The sequence below is a fragment of the Parus major genome, chromosome 6, assembly GCF_001522545.3.
Source record: "Parus major isolate Abel chromosome 6, Parus_major1.1, whole genome shotgun sequence".
In the NCBI taxonomy this organism is placed as follows: domain Eukaryota; kingdom Metazoa; phylum Chordata; class Aves; order Passeriformes; family Paridae; genus Parus; species Parus major.
In genome coordinates, this window is record NC_031775.1 from 27335204 (window position 1) to 27358846 (window position 23643).

Sequence of the window (23643 nt, forward strand, 5' to 3'; positions counted from 1 at the left end):
AAATACATGATGGACTAGGTATTTGATTGAGAACTAGAGTTGGCTGACATTAGGAATACCTTCAATATGATGAAGAATCACATAAAGTAATAACAAGGGCTATGAATAGTTTGATTTGGCTTATCTGATGTGATCCAATTTTCTGATTCTGGTTTATCCTAGCACTTTGTATTTCTGTGGTATTCTTATAAGAGGATACTCATGTGAAACATAGAAACAACTGTGGCTTAGGGGAACACTGCAAATGCAAATCTGCTTTTAGTAGCAACAATTTGTAAAATTCTTTCTGAGGATAAAACCTGTAATCTGTCCACAGAAATTTCAATTTTGTGTAAAAGTGTGTAGCGCATTTTCATAAAGATGTATTTTCCTAAGTCATTAAATTGGTTTTTAGTAACCTCATACTCATTTTCAATTGAACAATTATTAAACTATAAAACAAAATTGCACAATTCCTAAAACTGTAGTCTGGAATTTTACAGTCTGCTATAAAGTGCTGTATTATTATAATACACTAAAGATGCTCAGACTATTAAATTATTTTTTTTAAATGAACAATAAAATATTTTATCATTGATGAAATAATTCTGAAATACTATGCTCTTCAGCAGTATACATGCACAGTATTTTGGTCTCATGAAAAGCATGCTAATCAAAAAACCACAATTTAAACTATAATATGCAACATAAACTATGTCACTGTCTTTCAGGAACAGGAGTTTATTACACCCAACTTCAAACATTAAAAATCAGAGTATTGATGTTAAATACAAGGTCCAGTCTTACACAGAGATCTCCACACCAAAGAGACTGAGTGTTGAGCACTGGTGATAGCAACAGAGATGTGATGACTTTCCTGTGTTAAAGTGTTAGCCAGTATTTCACTCCACAAATCATGACTGATCTTGTAAGGGGGCCTGATGTTCAACTAAGCCTGGTAAATGAGAACAATTTTTTCCTGACTACTGATGGCTGATGTCTCATAGCAACACTGACAGTGATATGGTGTGTCTGAGCTATTGGGTTTGATCCTTGGCTCCATCCTCACACTGCTCCTCTCTGCTCAAAAGGGAGGCACAGAACTCCTTGTACTTAGAAATTCATCAGCTGTATGAATCACATCTTCAACTTCAGCAGGATCTCACCAAACCTGAAAACAACCTATCTTGTGTGGTCCTGAAATTCTTTGGCGAAGATGGCGAAAAGCTCAGCGTGGCTCCGAGTGGGAGCACCTGTGTGACCATACACGTGTGTAGGCTCCCTGCAAACCTGCCCATGGCACTGGGATCCACTGTTTGCACAGCAAGCCTTGTCCTGGGGCTGCCTTCCTGCCCAAGAACACCAGGATTTCCACACAGACTGAAAACACCAACATGTCTCCATTACAGTCCCCTCAGCTCCTCTGGATCTTGCAGTAAATGACTGCAGTCTCAGGGAATTCTACATCCACACTTTTTGAGGACCCACTCCAGCATGGTGCTGAAGAGAACAAGGATTAACCTCACTGAAACCAGTGTCAATGAAATCAATGGACAAAGCAGTATCTGTTGGGGAAAAGCAGAATTTCAGTGCTCCCCAAATTAGAAGTATAAGATTAAAGAGGAAACTTTAAGTTAGCCCTGGCCATCAGATCTTAATCTGTATACACAAAGCACTCAAGACTTCTTTAGGTACAAGGGAATTGCCACTGAAGCAAATTAAAGACATTGCTTTTTTAGCAGAAAAGCTGCCAATAGGTGGTCTCTAAATCACTTGTACCAGCAGGCTGACCCCATTATGTCAGCTAATCCTGGAAGTACAGGAGGTAGATTGAAATCTTTTCATAGAAAACATTAAGTCTTTTTTTTGAACTCTTTTCTTTTGGTTCTGGTACAGCATTGAGAGTCTTATATTGTTGTCCATCTTTTTCCTCAGACTGTGTCTTTCTGTGTAGTTACAATGCCCAGAGGAAGAGGTCCAAGCAGGACTTTTCCAAGGGATGGAGCAGGCAGGACATTTGAAAAATCAGTGTTGTTTATCACAAAAAGAAGAAGTTCATGGGCCGTGTGAAGGGACGGGGGAAAGAGGGTGCCAGGTGTATGGCTGAGTTAATATTGGTGCTCAGTGCATAAAACAAGCTTTGTCTCTACATCCATCTCAGCAGTTGTGCCATTCCCTCACCCACACTGCCTGTGCTTCCTGCTTATGCTCACCCACCACTCAATTACCAGCCCCTGGAGATCCACACCTGCTGTGTCCTGATCCTCAGCATGCTACTCTGGAGCTTTCAGCCCTCTCCAAACATCTACATAATGCTTTCCAATAATGATATTTAGCACCTGGGAAGCAACATTAAGCAATTACAGAGGGTACTTAAACCACCAGTTTAGCAGCTCCCTGCACAGGGCTGAAGGTCTGCACAGACAGATCTATGTGGCAAAAGCAGAGTCATTTTCAGTCTGAGTCACATTTAACTCCTGCTCTCCTCAGAGTACTGTGAGCCCTCTCTCCTGTTTTTCTCCTAGGATTCACCAATACTTTTTAAAATCACAAGTATTACGTGAATTTGTGGAAGAGGAGCTTGAATTATGACCCACATCTGCTATAAACACTCACTAATCTTACATGCAAATAGAAATAACTGACATATTTAAGTATCCAGATTTCTCTTCTCCTGTGTTCCCCACAAAATGTTTGGTATTTTCAATTTCTACCTCATAGTTTTTAAATTTTGCTGCTGCAAGCACGACACTTAATACTGGACTTGTCTTCAGTCCCAAGGGCCATGTATCTCCATTATATCTGTCCATTGCTACATTCTTCAAAAGCACAAAAACCTTAATTTCTCTTTGCATCCTGAACATCCAGAGCAAGAGCAAGACATAAGAAATATGGGAAAACAAACTATAGAGCTAGCTAGCAAGACTTTGATGCATGAATTTGCTTAAATGTCCTTAACCGTCTTGACTGCCACAATTTTTGGTTTTTTTGCAAAACATCCTTTAAGATATTACAGACAATCCAGTGTGAAAGTCAGTTTTTTATTTATCTCTGCGATGGCCCAGGAACAACTGGTCTAATCTATCACTCGAAGTTCATTTCATTATCATTTTTCAGGTCTGTCCATCTCTCCTAAACGCAAAGGCAGCCTTTTTTTGAAGAATATATGGTGTGAGTACACATCCAAACTCATTCTTTTGTCCCTTTCAAATAATCCAACATGATGGTTCAGGCAGAACATGAGACTGGAAGACCAGAACCATTTTTGACTGGCATACTGAATGCAAGTAATGACTGAAAATGAAAGATTAACATGTATGTCAGTTAAATAGAAAACATTAGAGTTAAGCTACCAGGAAAAAAAAGATAGGGTTGGCAATTACTTAATAAAATCTGCCTTTATAAGGAACATGCTGTTGGGATTCATCTCCCTTTTTGTTCACAATATTTCATGTTATTTTTATGTGGTGTTGAGAATCCTTTGCAAGATGTCAAACACTTCAAGTACACTTAAATTTAGCAATTTGTATAAACCTAACTACTATTAACTGCGTTTAGCAAATTCTGTTAGAAGTCAGGTTGGTAAAAAGAGTTTAGAGGATTCTTGACAAAACTGAGCATCTTCCTGGCAAAGATAGAATGCTGATTTAATTTGGGGACAGAAAAAAAGAGTATTTTACACAATCTGTGCATAAGCAAACATAAAGTAAGCAGATATCAGAAATAAACATTCTGCTGAATCAATCTGAAATAAGAAAATACCCCATAATAGGATTCTCATAGCAATGAGAAGTTCAAATAAAGAACAACTTCTAAACAGCATCACTAAAATAAACATTATTTTAAAGTCCAAATCTTCAACATGTTTTTGAAATAAATACTGAGTATAGGTAAACAAAGAGTATCACATATTTTCTTTAAGCATTCACCGCCTTTCCCATTCCCAGGTTTGCTTGTGCAGGAGAACATGGCACAGAGACAAAACCTGCTCTTCATATGACCATTCTGAACAAGGCAGAAAGAAATGTATCAAAAATTTCTCAGCCAGTGGTGCTCCTGGCAGACTGGGTTGGTGCTCCCTGTTTTACAGCCCCAGGAGGATGGTATTTGCACATTTCTGTGGCTGTATTATACTAATCAATCACTTCCTGCTCTTTCTTCCCTTGCTGTATTTATTTCAATGGCAATTTATACTAATCAATCACTTCCTGCTCCTTCTTCCTTCACAGTATTTTTAAACCCACTAACTAGAATATGCAGCCCTGCTGCATCTCAATGACCACTTCCTTAGCCCCTCTCTGCCATTGTCTTTTTGTGCTGAGACTGATGCTTGTAATTTGACTTTTCACAGCATTCAGGCTATACTGCCTTTTAGAAACCTTTCAGCTCAGCTGTTAAGCATTTAAAAAAGCTTTTGGCTGCACTAGTTCATGTTTTGAAAATACTACAAAGGCATATTTTCATGGGAGGAGAGGCTTGGAATGAATACCCTTCTCCAAGTGCAATATGAATACCAGCTCTTTTATAAAATTTGCATTAGGGTTTAAATCTCACATGCAAAGTGGCACCATACTGTCCAAAAAACATAGGTTTCTTTTTAAAAAACTGTGGGCTTGTTTTGGCTCTGTTCTGTAAGTTACTTTTTGAAAAATGCATTAAAATATTAGAGCTTTGTTCTCCGTGCTTCAGTTCTGACAGAAGGAAGTGGTAGGCACAGAATATTGTACTTCACAGGAATAAAACTGCTTGGTTCACATAACTTTGGTGACCTTTTAGTGCAGACTTTATCTACAATAGTTTCTACCAAACAGCAGAAATCATTCATGTAAAGGAACCTATTTTCCCTACAGATCTTTACTTCTTGTGCCAAGTACATCGGGGGGTACACGTGAAGTCACAGCAGAGCTTTAAACCAGAGCTGATAAAACTCATGTGGGATGTGACTTCAAAATGCCACAGTAACACAAGGAAGGACGGGGGAGAATTTAAGTCATTTTCAAACCACAGGAACATCTATTCAGGCTTAAGGAACATTTGCAAATTGAAGTGAATCCAATGGGATTTGTGATCATTTGCCATTTCTTCAGTTCTTTATTTATTATGTGTACTTTAGTAGCATCTGGAGGCCTTACTCTACAGGGGGCTGTACAAACACTGAAGGAAAATGTGATCTCTCCCATAACGCAACTTTTTAATATAACATGAAGTGACTCAATAACATCCCATCAAGGTCTTGTTCTAAATGCAAGATATTCCAAGTTTCCAAGGTTTAAAAGGCTGTGTTTCTTTCAGCATGTTCTATTTGGTTAAATGACTATTGCAAATAGCAATATATGCCTCCAACTATCTCTCTTATCAATAACTTACAAAGCTCAAATAATAATGAATGCACAGATGTGAAAAACAGAATTAAAACAGAAGGATCTAAACTCAGCACCATCTATCATTAACCCCCCTATATTTTGTGACTCTGTAATGTCTTTTATGTTGATGCAGATACAATTTTCCAATGCAAAATAAATACAGGAACTGGAAAAGGATGAAGGAGAGAGAGAGAGCGGTGCAAGAAAAATCAAGAAGCAAAACATATTTCTCAGAAATAAAATATTTCTGGTTCAGTGCATATGGAACTATTTAATGTTAAGAAAAAAAAATGATTTTTTTTACAGGGAAGTGAAAAATCAATGCTTTAACAGTGAAATCCTGAGAAATTTATCTTAATATCAGCTGAGACCTTAAAGCTTGGACACTTAGATTTGTGTCACATAGCAATTTTTCTTCTGTAAAGACAAAAATAAACAGGACAAGCTGATCTATCCCTGCCTGACCTAATTTTGCATTTAAACCACCAGAAATTTTTATAGCCTGATTCTAATCTGGCCTAAGGATGTTTTCATTTTACACTTCCTGCTACCTTTTTCCTGCCTTGATTCTGCCATTGTCTGCTGCCCAAGTCATTCAAAGAGCTGCAAGAACTGTCTTCATCAAGTGGTGAGCCCTTAAATCCAGAATCAATGATCCATTATCAATAGCCTAATTTAAGTGTCACAGAAAATCACTACAGCCATTGGCCAGAATTACATCATGACCTCGACCTCAGTTCAGGAGGGTGACTAATTCAAAATAGTTTTATCTGTGTCCAGCTTCTTCAACACGCAGCTCATAGCACCACACATCCTCTGATACGCAGACCTACCCAGCCAAAAAACCTTCTTGAGTTTAATGCCAATAACATGAGAAAGAAGGCAGCAGGATATGCTAGCTCACATTAAGAGTTCCCTCTGAATTAGGAGTACTCAAGGGATTAATTTAATCTGACATATCCTGGCAGGATTTGGAGAGTGCCACATTCGTATTCAAACCTGTGATAAGAAATTAAATACCATCCCCTCCTTCTGAGCCAGCGAGGCAATAAAGTCCACTTTGAGATATGCAAGTTTCTGATTTAAAGTGAGTGTCTGTTAGCTCACAACACAGGCAGTTTCTAACCACAGCATGGGAATAAACAGATATTCCAATTTATGCAGGCACTTAGGCAGTGGGAGACCACTGGACAGGTATCTGTGAAAAACTTTCATTTATGCAGAACAAGAAGTACAAAACTCTCTTACCTGCAGGTTTGCACATGCTGGTGAATCATTGTGGGAGGGTATTTCGTTGTTGGTGGTCTCTGACCCTGTGTTTTTAAGTCTGGAAGCTGTTGTAGTTGTGGCTGTAGTGGTCTGTACTGGTAGAATTGGCTGCCAGACGTTCACATCAGTGCCATTTCCGAAGGCCTGAATTGCATTTTCTGTGAAAATAAATTACAGGCAATTTTCTATTTCTAAAAAAAAAAGGCAAAAAGCAGAACTGAGTTGTTTTTTATTGCCATTATTATTATTATCACATTTAAAATGCGTATTTATAGAAACTCAATTTTAAAACTATCAGAAAGATGAACTGAAAATCTGGGGTCACATAATCATTTGGTGCAGCCTCTTCTTTGTAATGTTTCCAGTAATTCTTGACAGAAGCTTTAGGACTTACCATAATCATATTTGTTACCATCCAAAAGACTCAAAAATTTACTTTCAAGATTTAAAATACAGTTTGAATGTCATCTCCTAATTCAGGAAGGTGAAGTTACAGAGCAAACTAAAAACAGAGAACAGGATAAATATTTATTTCTACAGCTTGTTGTAGTAAAACTAATATGCCTATAACTACAAAATAGTTTAACTAAGGCAATCTTTTCCTTACCATTTGCAATCAAAATCTGCATAATTGGGTGAGGGAAACATGGTTAAACTAAAAGTTTGGAATATAAAAGTTAAAAAGCTTATCACAGTTTCACAGGATTAAAGAGTGTGTTTATAGCAAGAGTAAATTGGTTGGAGTTTTTTATAAACAAATAGAAAAACAGTTCTTAATCAGGTCTCTGGGGATTGAACAAGGATTTGGGGATTTCTTATTTCAAATTCTTTGTACAAGAAATCAAACAATTTCACTGGGGACTAATATGTGGAAGTTATTAACACTTCTTCTCAGTGGCATTCCTTGCCTTATAAAATAATTTACATGTCATTTTCTTCTGAAAAAAGATGTATTTTATTCTGATATTAGTTCTCAGAACTTCAACATGCAAAGAGAACTTGAAAAAGCACCAGAATGAGCTGCATTAATGGAGACAAAGTGGGAAGAGGGAAATGATAAGTTTTCTTGTGTTTCCCTGAATAAGTCAATATAAAAAGCAGTATTTCCTAAAATCACAGTAACTCTTTGTTTCCACTGTTGCTGCAAGAACGGTCACAGAAATACCTGCAGTCCTTCCAGTTTTCAAAGTAACAAGTGGCCTTTACAATTACTCTTCTTCAATTATTTCATACAATCATACTTGATGATCCTTAGGAGCCTCTTCCAACCTGAGATATTTTATTATTCTATGACAGAATCACAGAATTGTTTGGGTTGAAGGAACCTCTCAAGGTCTTCTAGTCCAACCTCCTGCAGTAAGCAAGTTCAACTAGATCACTGCTGAAAATCACCCAAATATCGGGTTTATCTTCAATTTTGAAGGGGAAATATACTGAAAAACTAGCAAGACTAGCAAGAAAATCCCAGTTTCTTCCCACCATAGAAAAAGATGGTTTTTGTATTGTGTAAAAGAAGTGAGAAGTATTTTAATGACATTTTCTCCAGGCAGCGGAAGGCTCACTAATGAAAATAAAAATTCATAAAAATTCCTCTTCTATGTGAGAGACAAAACTTTGTATAAAGTCTCGAAACACCTTTAATTTCATCCTGAAGAAGACATTATCCTGCAGCTAGGATGACATAATTTGTCTCACAGTAACCTCCAGTGTCTTTGATTTGTCTTCATTAATGCTTTTGTACTGATGGCAAAAGAAAGGACAAGGAATCGCTCTGTCTTTATGTTCCAAAAGGAACCTGTAACACTCTAGAAATTAATACATTCACAAATGAATAAAAAATGAGGTATTGCAATGGATATAAATGGCAACAGCCATTAGGCTTGAAGAAGGTCTGATGGCATATTCTTAAATTCTACCCCTCGTAAAGTTTGGGTATTTTATCTCCTTTTTTTTTTTTTTTTTTGTTAAATGATCTTGAGTAATTGATTCATTCTTCCAAAGCTTAATAAATAGTGTATCACAGAGCAACTCAGGTTTTTGTGCACAGAACTCCATGTTTCACTGCAATGCTGCCTCTTGAGCAGCTGCCAGTGGGGATTTTCAGACCCTGAAAATACTGAACCCTGCACTACCATCACCTCAAGTCTGTAGGGCTGGATGGGCCAGTCTGGATCACTGAGCTCATTTACTGTTTTTGAGAAAAGCAATGATGTCTGCTTCTTGGCATAAACTCATGAACTATGACTTTTAGAACCACCTTTACCCTAAAAACTCCTGCTGGAAGTGCTATTTCTTAACTTTAGTCTAATGGTTAAAAACTTTCCAATTTCAAAGCTATGTATGGATAATATCTGCCTTTTTGATCTTATGCCAACATTGTCCTGCAGGTGAAGTAATCCCTTCCCCTCGCTGGGCTTGCCCCACTAATGCAATTTCAGAGGACAACCACGTAGCCTTTCAGCTTCTGCTCTGCTAGACTAGGGAAGCCAAGCTCTTTTGGTCTCCTCATTTATCTGAAATTAAAACTCTGATGCACACTCCACATCATCCAATTATGCTGCTCCAGGCAGACAGGAAATTTGAAAAGAGAACCTGCCAAAATTGACTCCACTGAGCCATTCTGAAATTTGTAATAGTCCCTAATTTGGAAGTGAATCTGACAGAAAAAAAAAATAAATAATTTAACAAAATCTTTACAATAGTTACTATCCAGGCTTGTGTTAAAACTGGGCATCTGAGATCAAATATCCTAAAAAAAAAGAAATTGGCTGTAAATTACAAGCACAATCCAATTTATACTTACAGCAAATCGTTCATATCCTAAACTACATGTCTTTTTTAATATGAAGTTCTTCAATTCTACAGAAAACCCTCAGGTGTTGCAACTCCATGGTAAAGATCCTGCCTGACTGTTAGGCTCCAAATATGACCTGTGATGTAAACATATTTCAATACCATAAAACTCTGGGTTTTGTTTTTTTTTTTCTCAAGAGCTTCTCATGTTTGCTACCTTGGCCATAAATCACAGTATCAGGCATATTTGCTCATTCTTTTAATTTTTACACCTACAACAGAACCACGCTCAACGAAGTGCAAAGTGATGGCCTTGATGCGTCACAACACACTTAAGCAGTAAAGGAATTCCAGAAAACACTCTACAATGCATTAAAAGACACCTAATTTTGCACTCACTAAGGCATATGTTGTCCTGGAAGAAATTCAGAAATTTCAGGCATTCATCTATGTCGTTGCCACTGTTGCTGCAGTCGCACCACGGGGCCACGCTGAGGCTGCTGGAGTCGATGTAGTTGGGTGTCATCACGGTGCCTGTCACCAGAATGAAGCACAGCACTGTGAGCAACCTTTGCTCTCAAACATTCCTTCCACCCTAAGATGGCAAGCAGCCCTTGGGAAGTCGTGCATTCGGGGCTGGAGTCACAACACAGAGCCACAGCAGGGCTCTGACCCGCAGATTTAACAGTTCCTGGCTCCTCTCAGCCTCTGACACCCAGCTCTGTCTGTATTTCACACCCTCTGTGGTTTGAATGCAATCACTTTAGAGACTGTAACACAACTCACACACTGAAGACACATTTCTTCCCTCCAAAAAGGATTCCCACAGTGAGCTGCATCAGCAGAACTGACAGGTAGAAAACCGTGGCAGAGGGAGGGATGGGTTGGGAGAAAGTGAGCACTTCTTTAAAGGGCTTTGCTGCTAAATCAAACACAAGTGGACTGTGTCCTTAGAGCTGCACTTAAAAATCTGATTTTCCTTCCTCACTTGTGTTTCTTCTCATTTTAATTCTCACTGCAAATAAATGGCTGAAACCAGACCTGTGCTTCCTCCCCAAGTCTGCAGCCAGACTGAAAAAACATTTCTGAAATGCATGAGGAAGGAGAATGCTGGTCATGCTGAGGGGAGCCCTACGACATCCTGGAGCAGTGCTAACCCCAGGGTGCTCATGAGAGACCTGCCAGCAGAGTGGGTTAGGGTGATGAACAGAGCAAAAACCAGCATTAATGACAAGGTACAGAAGATTCGTTGTAGGTAATAAATTACTATCAATCCTGCTGTCTCATTACTTCTTCAGTACAGTGATTATTTCCTAAACATTGCCAACAACTTTCTACCACAGGGTCATTCTAACTGTGCTACAAACTCCTGGGTAAATATTCCCCCATTTATATGCCAGCTCAAGACAACCATGAATGAAATGAAACCTAAGCAGGCATTTTGTGTCCTAAAAGATGCACAGCAACTGTTCATCACTCATCTGGATCAGGAAACTGCTGTATGATGAGCACTTGCTCAAGCCAGTAGTTTCACTGAATGCATTACCATTGAATGCATACCCCAGCAGGTCAGATATTCCAAAATTTCCCTAGGATTGAGAAGTTTGAATCTTTATTTTATTTGTCTGACCAAAAGAGGAAAATTAAATAAAAAGGGGAAGGTATTCCAGACCTGAACAGCTGCCAGCTGCTTCAGGGAACATGTTCCTCACTTGATAATTTGCAATTCTAGGACAGGTCATATATTGTGAGGAAATGTGATCACATCTCCTCAAAACTGACATCAAAGCAGTCATTATGAAGATGGAATAGATGAAGGACAAATGTTAGAGACCCGAAGTGTACACTAGGAGAGAAAATTTGGTCCATAGGTCCAGGGTCCAACAGTCTGCAATAACAGACGGGAAAGGGCTATCAAACATCAGGCTAAAAACGGAACATTAGAAATAACACAAATCACAGAGTGATGTCTAATAGCTTTTCAGTCACCACACAGTGCTGGGAAATGAACAAATCAACATGCAAACTGCCTCATATGTGATGTGGGAGACAAAGGACAACAGGCACTAGGGCTGGCTGAAGACAGTAATAAATGAAAATTAATGTGGTCCCATTGTGAAATTCACAAAAAGCATCTTTTCTCTTGTTTTGGGATGTTCTTAACTCTGACTATAATCCCATACCTTTGGTTTCCTGCAGCTTTTAACAGATAGTTGCACTAATAATTGCTCAAATTCTACATGAGATTAGTACATGAGTAAACAGCATGGTTCAAAATTCATTAAATGGAGATAAGAGAATTTAGTAAAATAGGCAAATATAATTTGCATTGTTAATGAAAACTGGACAGTAGATAAATAAGAAGAGGAATGATGTTAAATTAAAAGAAAACACATTAAAATGTCTCCCCCTCATCCATGTGATGGTTCAGAACACTATTTCAGCCTTGCAACACGATCAGAAAAGTGTGAGAAAGCGAAAATCAAGGGGATTTTGCAAATGGAAAGAAAATAATAGGCTGAAAAAAAAGTTCTAATTAGCAAATGCTTAGCAAAGGGTTAAAAACCCAGAAAGGTACCGAGGAAATTAAAAAGGTCACTGAGGCAAGACCTTCTTATCACAAATAGGTAATAAGGTAATTAAAATGGGTTAAGACGAGGGTTAAAAGTGTAACAGATACCAAGGTACAATTAAGGCTGATGAATACAGGAAAGACAGGACAAGTAAAGTGTGTACACAGCACAGAAACTGTGCATCCAGCAAAAACAGAGTGGCTGAAAGAGCAGCTAGTAGAAAATCAGTCTGTCATTTACACCCGGGGGCAGATGTGAACCCAAGCGGATTATATGCTCGGTTTCCTGGGGTGGATTTTCTTTCTTCCCTGCAACGTGTGTCCCTTTCCCTTCCCCCCATCTCCACTAGCTGGCATCTTGGAAATTCTGCTGATGGACACTAAAGGATCAGAGGAACCACGGTGGCTGGCAGTAAAATAGGACATGCTTGGTTTTCTGAGCTCTAGGTATCAAACAGCTCTGCATGGTCTCAAAAGCCAGCAGCCAGACTTCCACATTTTAGACAAAAGCAGAACCTCCACATTTTAGACAAAAGCAGAGTTGGCCTGAATTCAGCCAAGAGGTTAAGCTCAAATTAGGGTGAATAAATAAGGAGATGGATGCTGAGCCTCTGAGAAGGGGCATGGGGCTGAAGTTTCTTTGGCCCAAAGCAACTCCAGATTATTTCACACAAACTCTCATGGGATTCCTGGGAATACCAGGGAACTTGGATGGATTTTGCTCAAAACAAGGGAAATTGTACCAGAAAGTGAATGCTAGAGCAGATCTTGAAGTCAGCACTTAGAGCAAATCTTAATTCATGTGGGAGTGCAGAAGGCCCAGATGGCTTAGCCAGGCTGTAACCAAAGCACTGACTTAAACGTGGCTATCCACAGTCTCCTTTTACATTAATTATTTTTTTAATTTTTTCTGCTAATTAAAAAAACAATAGCTTATCCCTATACTACAATAAGGAGCCTAAAGCAACGAATTGAAGTTTTCCAAATTCCTGTAAAGCAGACATATCTTTAAAATTATATACGTAACACCGTGATGCAAACATTAAAGCAGTCTTTACAGACTGTTCTGCATTTTATTGATAAAGCAACCCATACAAAAACTGTGACTGCCTCTATTTCCATTTAAAGTCATAAATTTTAGGTGGGATTCCACTAATTTCAGTGACATTACATGCCTGTATTTCAAGACAGACTGCATCCACTGTATCTTCCATAGAGAAGCCTCACTTTCCTGAACAAACTCTGTGGAGGTGTAATTTTTGCTACATTTAATGAAATAGCTAAGCAAAATTGTATTTTTTTAATGAAAAATATTTTATCTTAATTAAATGGAGATCCTGAAGCTCTGATGAACAAATGGATCTGTAGCAGCTTCTTACCCACAGTCTAACTCTTCTTCCTGTGTTATATATCTGTTAAACAGACATTTGAAAGATTACACTGCTGATTTCTGCTTTACTCCACTTTCATATCAGATTGGTATCAGAAGCAGGAATTTACTGCTTCAGCACACAAAATGTTTTGGTAATTTCTTGATTTAAAAGAGTTACTACTAAGAAGCATAAACTAACACCAGTCAGTTCCTCTTTTGCATGTCTCTAGGGGCTAGCATGAAGGAAGAAAAATGCATATTTTTCCCTTTGAAAACTAGATCTCCTTTTGATTTGAACTCCTTAGGCACCCATTCCACATTTCTGATGTGTGACAGCGTTTTGCAGCTTGGTCATCCCCAGAAACACAAGAACACCTCACAAGAGGAACTGGGTCATCCTTGGGGTCAAGTTGAAAAATGAAAACCAACAAAACTGCCAGCAGAATTCTCTAGGTCCAGCCAGAACTCGGCAGCTCTTACCCAGAAGTATCTGTTAGTAATAGTTACTCCTTGCCAGCAGCCAGACTTCTTAATCTCATTGACAGGATCAGATTTCAAGGCTATTCAATTCTCTGTTTCAGAGTCAAATGACAGTCTGTCATAACTGTTCAGATGTTATACCCTTTGCATACTGTCTTAATCTCTTCAGTGGTAGAAGAATATCCTTTGAAGCCATCACATCTCATTTTACCCATTGCCACATGGACTTACCTCACTTGTTAGCTGCTAGAGTAATAAGAATGGTAACAATAAGCCACTGAGTATAGCTTTCAGTCATTTTTCAGCAAACCAAACCTATTTTAGGAATATTTTCATTTCGATCTTATCTCCAGAGACATTTATTTAACAGCAGGATCAGCTTCAGGGCCTCAGCTGGCACCTTCATGCCCAACAGAAGGGGATATTGCTGCACTGCAGCAGGTGCAGGCTGTAAGCTTAAAATCATCTTATCTGGTGGCCTTTCAAATTTGTTTGTTTCAGAGTTTTGACATTCACTTATTATTTATTGCCCAACTATGATATTTCTACAACACATTCAGCTTCTTGACATGATTTCTCTCTTTCAGGAATCAAATACTGAGTGTGGCATGTGGAATCTGGCTTCCATAAAGGCATCCTTGTGCCTGTTGACACTCAGGAAGGTGACAACAAACAAAAATAACTACATTGGGGAGGGAAGAGGATTTCAGATTCACTCCCAGCTCATCTCACTGGCAGGCATCTCTGAAAACACTTAGAGTGGACAGAAGGATATCATGGAAAGAACAGCAGCTGGAATTGATGAAAGGCTGGATTGATCTATTGTTTCATACCTCAGGTTCAGGTGTTTAGCCAGACTTGTGGCGACAGCTGCAATATCAACCAAGCTGCACTTCTACTTGTTAACTTCCTACTCTTCTGTCCTCTGCATTCAACCCTCCTAGTAAGCTTTACCTTTTAAGCTTGCTATGTATTTCAAATTCAAGCACCTTTCTCTCCTTATCTTCCATCCTTAATTTTCTTGTAATATACAAGCCTACCTCAAGGATCTCTGTAAGGCGAAACACACAGGTGGAGAAACTGGCCTAGCATCGTATCATACAGAATTATATTCCAGCTTTTATTTCACACAGGCCTTCCAAAATGCAGTTTGGGGCTTTTTTTCTCATGAGCAAGCCCCCACCCTTCCCTGCCCTCTTACCAATGAGCCCAGAGTAAGCGAGCAGGCAGTCAGCATAGTTCTCCTTCAGACAGCTACTAACAGAGCGTGACTCAGGCTGGCAGTTTGTGAAGAAATCTGCAAGGCGAGATCTGCAACAGCAAGAAAAATGCGTATCTTTAAAAAATCAAGCCTGAAGGCATTCTTACCTTTTACACACTCTGTTATTGGACATGGCTTAATATTCTTTAACTTAAATGCATATTGGACACATTTCAGACATTGAGAGTCTCTTTCTAAGACGCGTCTCTTTCCAGAATCTGGTTTTGAAGTCGGAACAAGAAAGTGTAAGGAAACAGTAAAAAGGAACAGAACAACAGAGGAATGCCTGCGCTTTACTAAAAGAAATGTTCTGCATTTTCATGCCACGAAAAAAAGACAAAGACTGATTTTATCATATGAGGAGTCATTTTGCCTGGATCTGAACTCTAACTGGAGTCTTTTATTCAGAACACAGTTTCTGCTGTTTTACTGAATACACAAAACCCAATGTTTGTGCTCAGAGAGCAAGCAAGACTCTTATTGCAAGACTTGAAGCAGGAGCTGCTTTGGCGGTGTCCCATGTTCCAGAGAGTGGGCTCACCCTGCTCTGGCCTGGCCTCCCCACGCCCCAGGGCCATGGCACTGAGAGTCTGTGTGCTCCTGTGAAATACACATTTACCCAAACCCCAGAGCACTGAGTCCAGGGCTGAGATGAAAGGAAAGTGTGCTCTGCATCGAGTTCTGCTGCTGTGGCCACACTTCCCTCAGCCAGCCCATGACTGAGGAGGGGTGATTGAGGATGATGATTACATGCAGGAGGTCCTTTAAGACCAGGAGTGAAGCTGTATTATCATCAGCTGATTACTACCGTGCTGGAAATTAAAAGGACTAACAGACAGAATCTCTTCTGGTTATTTGTGATTTAAAGGCCACATAATGCCCCCATTCAGGTCTGTGAAATTTGCCAGGCATTGATGAGGTGGGTCAAGGTCACACATCCTACAGTCACTCCCCTGCCCATCTTGGCCTTACAGTCTTAAAGTAGTGACTTTTGTTAATTTACAAAGTGTTTTTTAGACCTTCATCTATTAAAAAAAAAACAAACAAAAAACCACCTCCCTACTTCAATTTTCTCTTCTGTGAAATAGTTATAAAAATGTTCTTTTGCATCTGACAACCGACAGTAATGTCTCAGGATCAGATGCTTAATCTTTGCAAAGCCCTCTCAAAATCAGAATCGTATAAGCTATGAATTTTCATCACTGCTCCAGCATTATGCAGATTTGCAATATAAATGCTCTTTTTCAGTTTTGCAGCAACCCCACAAAAGTTAGCAGAAAGAAGTGATTTGCAAGTGATTTACTTTATTTGTTTACATGCTCCAGAGACTAATTATCTTTGCTTGCTTTATTGTTTTACCTACCCCAGAATGGGACTGGATACACATCATTAATTGGCCTGAAAGTAACGATGGGCAAACATCAAAAGGTTCAGAGGCTTAGTTTGAGAAAGCATCCTATAAATAAACTCTATGCAACCTGTACCTGAATTTATGAGAGCTGTTCTCATGGCCTTATTTCAGTTCCATCTCTAGCTAACTGTACTGACACCAGAAAATCCATGGTTGCCTTCAAGCCACAGTCAACCCTAAGCTTTTCTCTCCCTCTCTTGCCTTATTTAACCACTTAATCTTGAGATAGAAATCTGTACCCAGTTGCCATTAATAGCTTTAAAAAATCAACCTTTCTAGCAATACTTACACATCCATGTATACATATGTTTCTAAATTTACATAAAATGCCTACTTAGCTGGTGAATATATAGTGTACCTACCAGGAGACAGTCTGAGAATAAATGGGTCTCAAGATTTGGAAAGAGATAAATAGCAGCACCAGGAAGAAAATCTGGGAGAGGAAACCCTCTGTCACTACAGTGATTCCTCTCCCAGTCAGTAATTAAGACAGTGGCTTGAATCCAGCTTTTGGATCAATTGGGAACAAAGAGAGTTGACAGTTTCCAAGGATTTTTCTAATTCTACTAATACCTGGATGAAGTCAGGTTTAAAACAGAATAGAGCCTATTACATCTATCTAGTATGAAAAACCTCTGCCAGGGTAGAAAGGGCAACCCTTCTGCACAAAGTATTCTTGTATTTCTAAAACAAAGTAGCTCCTCGGATATAAATTTCATTATTTATGTGACCACAAATAAATCTTTTCAGCAATGGATTACACAATCAGCATCTTGATAATCCTGAAAACACTTCTTGCAAACATTTCATCATTCTTAAATGTCCATTTCTCCCTTAGGTTATTAGGTGCATTGGTCCAGAGATCATTTAATACACTCCTCTTCTCTAAATGTTTTTAAGGACTGATAACTGTGGAATAAAACCAGTCATTTACTACCCAGCCTGCTTAAAGAACTTATTTGTTGTAAATTTTAAAGGAGCCTAAAAATAGCTCTGCTGATCTCTTTTGCATAGACCTTGATTTCCATGTGAATTTCTGAAGAATTTTTGTGGTCATAAAAAGTAATGATGTGACAACACTGCACATTTAAGTTTTCATAAGTCAAATATAGTCCAGCTAGCTCTGGTCTGAGCATTACTGGACATTATCTCACAACCCTTCCCTAGCCAGTCATCCAAACTTCACACAATCCAAGCTCTCACTCTCTCCTGAGCTGTTAACCACACCTGATACTTATGTGGATTCATTTGCACTGGACATAAAGTTAAGGCCAGAAAATAAAAGCAGAGACCTCCATCTGCCACAAAATACTCCAATACTTTCAGTGAAGATCAACCCCCAAACATTTCCAGCAGACTGGCAGTGAACACCAAAACAGTGGTACTGCTACTTATCTAGAGAGAAAGACAAATTAGCCTAATGAGAACCATTAATCCTAAAGTATTGCACATGAATATTAAAAACTGTTTGGGTAAAAGAGACAATCCTTTTAGGGATGTGGAAGCAGAGCAATCTGATAACAGCAGTTTTACCAAAAAATGTGCACTGTGTTAATTTAATGCTCCTTCAGCAGGAGGCAACTTGAAGGTTTCTAACCCAGGACTGAGGAGTTTTGTTACGCAGAGAACAAACAGAGCTTGCCAGGTGTACCTCCAAGTGTGCACATTTTCACATGTGCAGTGTGCATAGATGTATCTCACTGCTGGAGAGAGACAGGCAGTTTCATATTGTTCATATCATGTAGCAGGACCACATTTAAAAGGAACTATTAATTTCTTTTTCTGTCACAAAATCCTCATTGTGCACAACCACATTTATGATTTGTTCCCTTTTCCCTGCATAAATAACAGGTACTACTCAGAAATCTTCCTTCCAGGAAGAAGAAAAAAGAAAAAAAACCCATCTCTTTGCAGGGCAAAAACCCCACAAATTAAGTTAGTCCTACTCAGCCCTGGAAAACCTGCAGATGTTCTGGAAAGCCTTAAATGTTTTGTATACCCCTAGCTGGAAAACTAAGAATAATCCCATCAGCAAATTCAAAGAAAATCTGCTCAAACAACAAACAGCCTTTCTGAAAAGAAGAGAAAAAATCCCAAACCTGCTATTCTCTAATGCTTTGTATTAATACCTGTAAAATAATTTGTAACAGTTAAAAATACAAAGGAAGCAAAGTTAATTTGCTTTCCTTATGATAGTGGCTCTTCAAACACTCAGTTGGATAATTCAAAACTTTCACATTTTGCTTACAAATAAGCTTTTTTAATAGCAGTATTGTATTGAATCTGAATATAATTTTTGAAGCAATTTAATTTTATATTAGCACAGACCGTTGCATAGACAACATTGATTAGGTTTTCGCTACTTTTTCTTCTCAAGGCTCTGTAGAAGTTCTTTGACGTCCTGAAGTTATCTTTGATATTAATCAGTTCTCCCTCTTCAAGGCTGGTCAATTCAGCTTTCAGTCATGGGTGCAGTATTTAAAAGTATGATAAAAATTGTGAAGTTGCCGAAAATTTTTACGATTTTTAGTTTGGATCTGGTGCAAATCATGTGGTGCAGATCATGACCTATCGTGAAAGCATCACTCTGAAGCAGGTTCCTCCTCAAGAAGTATCCACATCACTGGGATGGCAGGTGCTGTTTTCTCTTCCTTTTTTCCCTGTGACTATTGTTGGTACACAAGGGCTGAGCCCTCGAGGACAGAAACCTCTCTCAGCCTTGCCTTGGCACTGGTGATGTTCACAGCATGCAAGACACTGAACTCAGGTCTCCTGCTCTCCTGCTGCTGCCCACACGTGGGTTGTGATGTCCAAGTGAGTGGTTACAACCACTTGGCCTGACAGGGAGTGCCAGTGCTCCTGTGCCACACCTCAGGGATGTCAGGTGAGGTCTGGACACGCTCACTGCCACCTCTCCTTGTGCTGCTGCTTGTGTTTAGGCACCTATTTATAGCAGTACCATAAAGAGTACGTAAATGCCAGAGCTGAGAGACTGAGGTGACTACACTAATTAGTCAGAGCTGCTCTAGCGTCTAGACACCATTTGGGAGTGCAGTCACGTAAGGGAAGTGCTGCATCAATATTCAAAACAGAAAAGAGGTATAAATCCCACACTGAAAAAAGCCAGACTAAGTCAATGAATGTGTGTCACAGTGATAAATGGCACCATTACAGAAAAAAACAACAAGTCAAAATACTTGTTCTTCTTTCGTGGGGGTCAACTGCAGTGTCCTCCTCTGGCTACAAATAGTTCCCGTATGGCTGGAGTGGTGCTGCTGCTGCTGGGATGCAACAGTTGGTGCAAGGCTTGGTATGTGGCCAAACTAATGGCTTTATTGTTGGAGGATCATTTAATTTTCTTCTTTTTTCATAAACAGAAAACGAGGCAAAGGCCACATATGCAATTCCATCAACAGTGGGACAAAAAAGTCTCAGAAGAGCCCTGTAATGAGATGACTCTCCCTGCACATAGTAAAGTAGCTTTGATCCATCTTTTTTTCATTAAAGGACACTAGAGCTGTGTAATATTAATAAATCTTACACCTCCTTAGCTATCTACACACACTGTTGAGCACCTGTGAGCACCTACAAATTCTGACATTTTTATTTAAGAGGTGACTTTCCCATGTATTTATTAAACAGCGACCCCACTAAATTTTTCCAAGGAAAAGGCTGGTTTGTGTTCAGTTGCCACCCTCCCTCTCAAACAATGACAGCTTCAAGCCCTGAGGTCACTGATGCTCCTGCCCAGCCATGGGCCCCACCAAGCCAGGTCTGCCCATGGGCTGATGTCCCATCCTGTCCCCAGGGAGATGCCCCATGCCTGGGACTGCCCCCTCCTGAGCTGGGCTGGTGGGATGAGCCCAGCCCAAAAGGTTCTGTCCTGCCTGTCCTGGAGTCCCCAGGAAGTCCTGATCCCACCCTGCACCCTGACACCCAGCTCAGCATTTGTACCTTTTGGGGAGTGGGTGGGTTAAAAAAGGACATGATGGCAAACCATTTGGCTCCCTACACCTAAGTATTGAAGGCAGTTTCTTCCACACGACCTGATCCAAACCTTTTCCAACACTGGCAGAAAAAAGTACAGGATTTTAGACTTCAAATACCAGCTACTAACTGAAAGCTGTTTTTTATCTAGTTTTGCTGCTGTTTTGTTATTTTAAATGTCTGGCAACATAAACCCAAGCAAATATTTGATTCTGGATTCAACTAGCCTCTCAAAACTGTGTTGTTCATCTGGAAGCAAAATATGGACAATGCCCAATTACACAGAGGAAGCCTGTTTGGACTGTGGGATAACTAGACACAGGAACAAACACCAGGGACCACACAAGATGCACTGAGATGCCTTCTAGCAGCAGGAATGCTTGCTCAGAGCATCAGGCACGAAGCCCACCAAGGCTGGTCCCTCCAGAGGAGCACCCACACTCGACCCAGCTCGCTGTCTGTACCATGTCCCCACCACATTTGCCAGCACTGATGTTACTACTCAGGCTTTTTGTTTACCAGGGGCCTCCTGGACACTTAATACCCCAGAAAATGGAGATCTAACTCACTGAAATTCAGCCATGCAAAATGAAAAAGCATTTCCACCTATGCATATCTGTGTTTTAGAATTAAAAGTACAAACACAGTATTCTTTCTGTTTTTCTATTAACAAATTAATTCCCTACAGCCATGCTCTTTTACTGCACTTTGTGGAAAGCAAAATAATTTCTGTATCATTTTCTGTTATTATTATCCTTTTTCCTTTGCTCATGTTAGACCAGTTAGATCTTCTTACACAGAATCTGCTACAGAAAATCAAAAGAACTTACCAAAACACTAATGTCATAGTTTATCAACATTAATTAAATCCTCTAAGCGACTCAAGATCATGCATGAGAGTAATTTTAATTTAATATATTAGGTCTCCTTTGGGTTTAAGGGAAACTACTAAGCTCAAATGTGATTCTAAACAAGGATGATTTATTTGAAATTGGGTTATATAAATATTTATATACTACTGACCTTTTGTGTAATAAAACCAATTTTGAAAAATATGGTGAAAATCCTGAGCACAAGGTAATGCAATAAAGAATTAGAACAGTGATTCTCAGATGCTGTGACACAAAACAGAATTTTCCCTTTAAAAAAAATTACCTCACATCATTTTTTAGAGGCCTGTTTGAGAGAACATCTGGAAAACATTCCACAGGAAATCAAACCTATATTAAATATGTTTTGCAGGGCTCTGTTTCCTTGCATCGACCTTAAGCATTCATAATGTGTTTCTGTCTTCTCAGCTGCAAAGAAAACACTTCTGTCACAGTCCTCTACAGAATGACAGGCTGAATTGTCAGCCTGTGATTTTATCAGGGGATGCAGGTAAGATTTCTATTTAGTCTACCTGTCTCTGTACCAAAGCTCTCCAATAACATGAACAAATCCACCAGCTGCTTTCCAACTATCATGAATTTATATATATTTTTGTTTAATTTCCTTTATGCCTCTTAATTTGAAACATCTAAATAAAAATGACTGGCATTTCGAAAGATGCCCAGCCCTCAATGTCTCCTGACAGGATGTTACTCAGGAAAGGACTGCTGCATTATGGGGAGAGCTGTTCTCACTTCATTAGCTGGGCAAGCAGAAGAGTCTTTGAATTACAGGCTGGTAACCTAAGAAAATCACTGTCACTCTCCAAAAGCAAGCCAAGGAAAAGTAGTGCCACTGCAAGTCCTTGAGCGTGCCACTGGGCTCGTCAGTGTTTATCAGTAACTATATTGTGAGTGCACCATGAAAGGATGTGGTTCCAAGTACCTGAGAAACACAACCATGGCAATAATATTCCCTGTAACCACTTGAATAAACTATAATAGACTATTACTAGCTCAAGCATGAAGCTGATGGGAGTTCAGAGATGGAAAATAATCTAAAAAGTCCAATACAAGTTCTCTCTTTACCAGAAAAGTTTCTGTTGGTAGATGTACTGGAACATCAGGTTTCCTGAGGTTATGAAGGGATGCTCTTTGAGTAAGAAAATCTCTCAGTGGTATGTGTGGTGACATTCCTGAAGGAAATAACTCTGTATCTCCTTGTCAGAGGGGCAGCTCAAGGAAAGAAAGGGTGTCCAGTGTGTCCCTGCACTCAACTGAGCAGGGTCTGTGGGCAGCCAGCGTGGCTGAAACCCATCCTGGAGCTACTCCAAAATACTGCTCTGACCTCAGAGTAAGACAACAACTACAAAATCAGAAATACAGAAGATAAAAGCAGAACAGAGTCTCTTTTATGTGAATCCATTTTTTTCATGCACAGAACAGCCCCACCAAACAGCAAGTGGAGAAGTTCTGGCAGCAGCAAGCCAAGAGAGCACTGATCCTATTCGGCATGTTTTACTTGCTTTTACAAGTAATATGGATATATATGGATATATAATGATAGTACAGAAAGCACAGATTTGTAGTCTAAGCTTGGAAAACAAACAATTTTTACCAGTTAAGGATGATGTGCTGTCTCAAGAGCATTTTTTTTTTAATCCACTCTCAAAACAATGTGAACACACGAGGCTGAGAAAAGAATGTAAGGCCAAGACTTGATGGCCTGTGACACACCCAGACATTTACAGAGTTTGTTCTGAAATGAACTGTCCATTCTGAAAAATATTTTGCAATGCTGCATGATGGCCAGTTACTGAGATGTACCTCCAGCATTTCCTAATGACTAACTGGCAAAGGGAGCATCATAACTGATGCTGTGATTTATGCTTGAATTGGAACAATTGAAAGTGAGCTAAACATTCAAATAATACAGCTTGAATTTAACAGTTCTTAGTCATATGTGCTTTACAATAGAAAAGCTTCCTTTAATGGTTTGTAGAATGTGCTTGAAAAAATATAATGTAAGCACAAACATTATCTTTTGATGTAAGGTCATCTATTAATAATCTTAGACAAGGGTCACAGTCAGCTCACACAGAAACTCTACCAAAAGTAAATACACACCAGAAAATCCCTTCTGTGTCACTTGTCTTAAAGCCAGCAGATCATTAAAGAATAGGAAACAACCACCACCTCTGCTGAGAAGTCTTTGCAGACACCGGTTCATTTACATCTGGCTTCCACTGAACAGGAGTTACTCCAGTAACATGGCAGTGTTTATTAA

The 23643-nt window shown here is 39.3% G+C and overlaps 1 protein-coding gene across 1 annotated transcript in view; it reads right to left on the reverse strand.

Moving 5' to 3' along the window:
* Positions 1-23643, reverse strand: part of GFRA1 (GDNF family receptor alpha 1) — a 129233-nt gene that overhangs the window by 16395 nt on the left and 89195 nt on the right. The window contains exons 5-7 of the mRNA XM_019007146.2: positions 15030-15139; positions 9804-9938; positions 6591-6769 (exon numbers count right to left, since the gene is read on the reverse strand). Of these exons, the coding sequence (XP_018862691.2) occupies positions 6591-6769; positions 9804-9938; positions 15030-15139 (424 nt within the window). The remainder of the gene's footprint in view (positions 1-6590; positions 6770-9803; positions 9939-15029; positions 15140-23643) is intronic.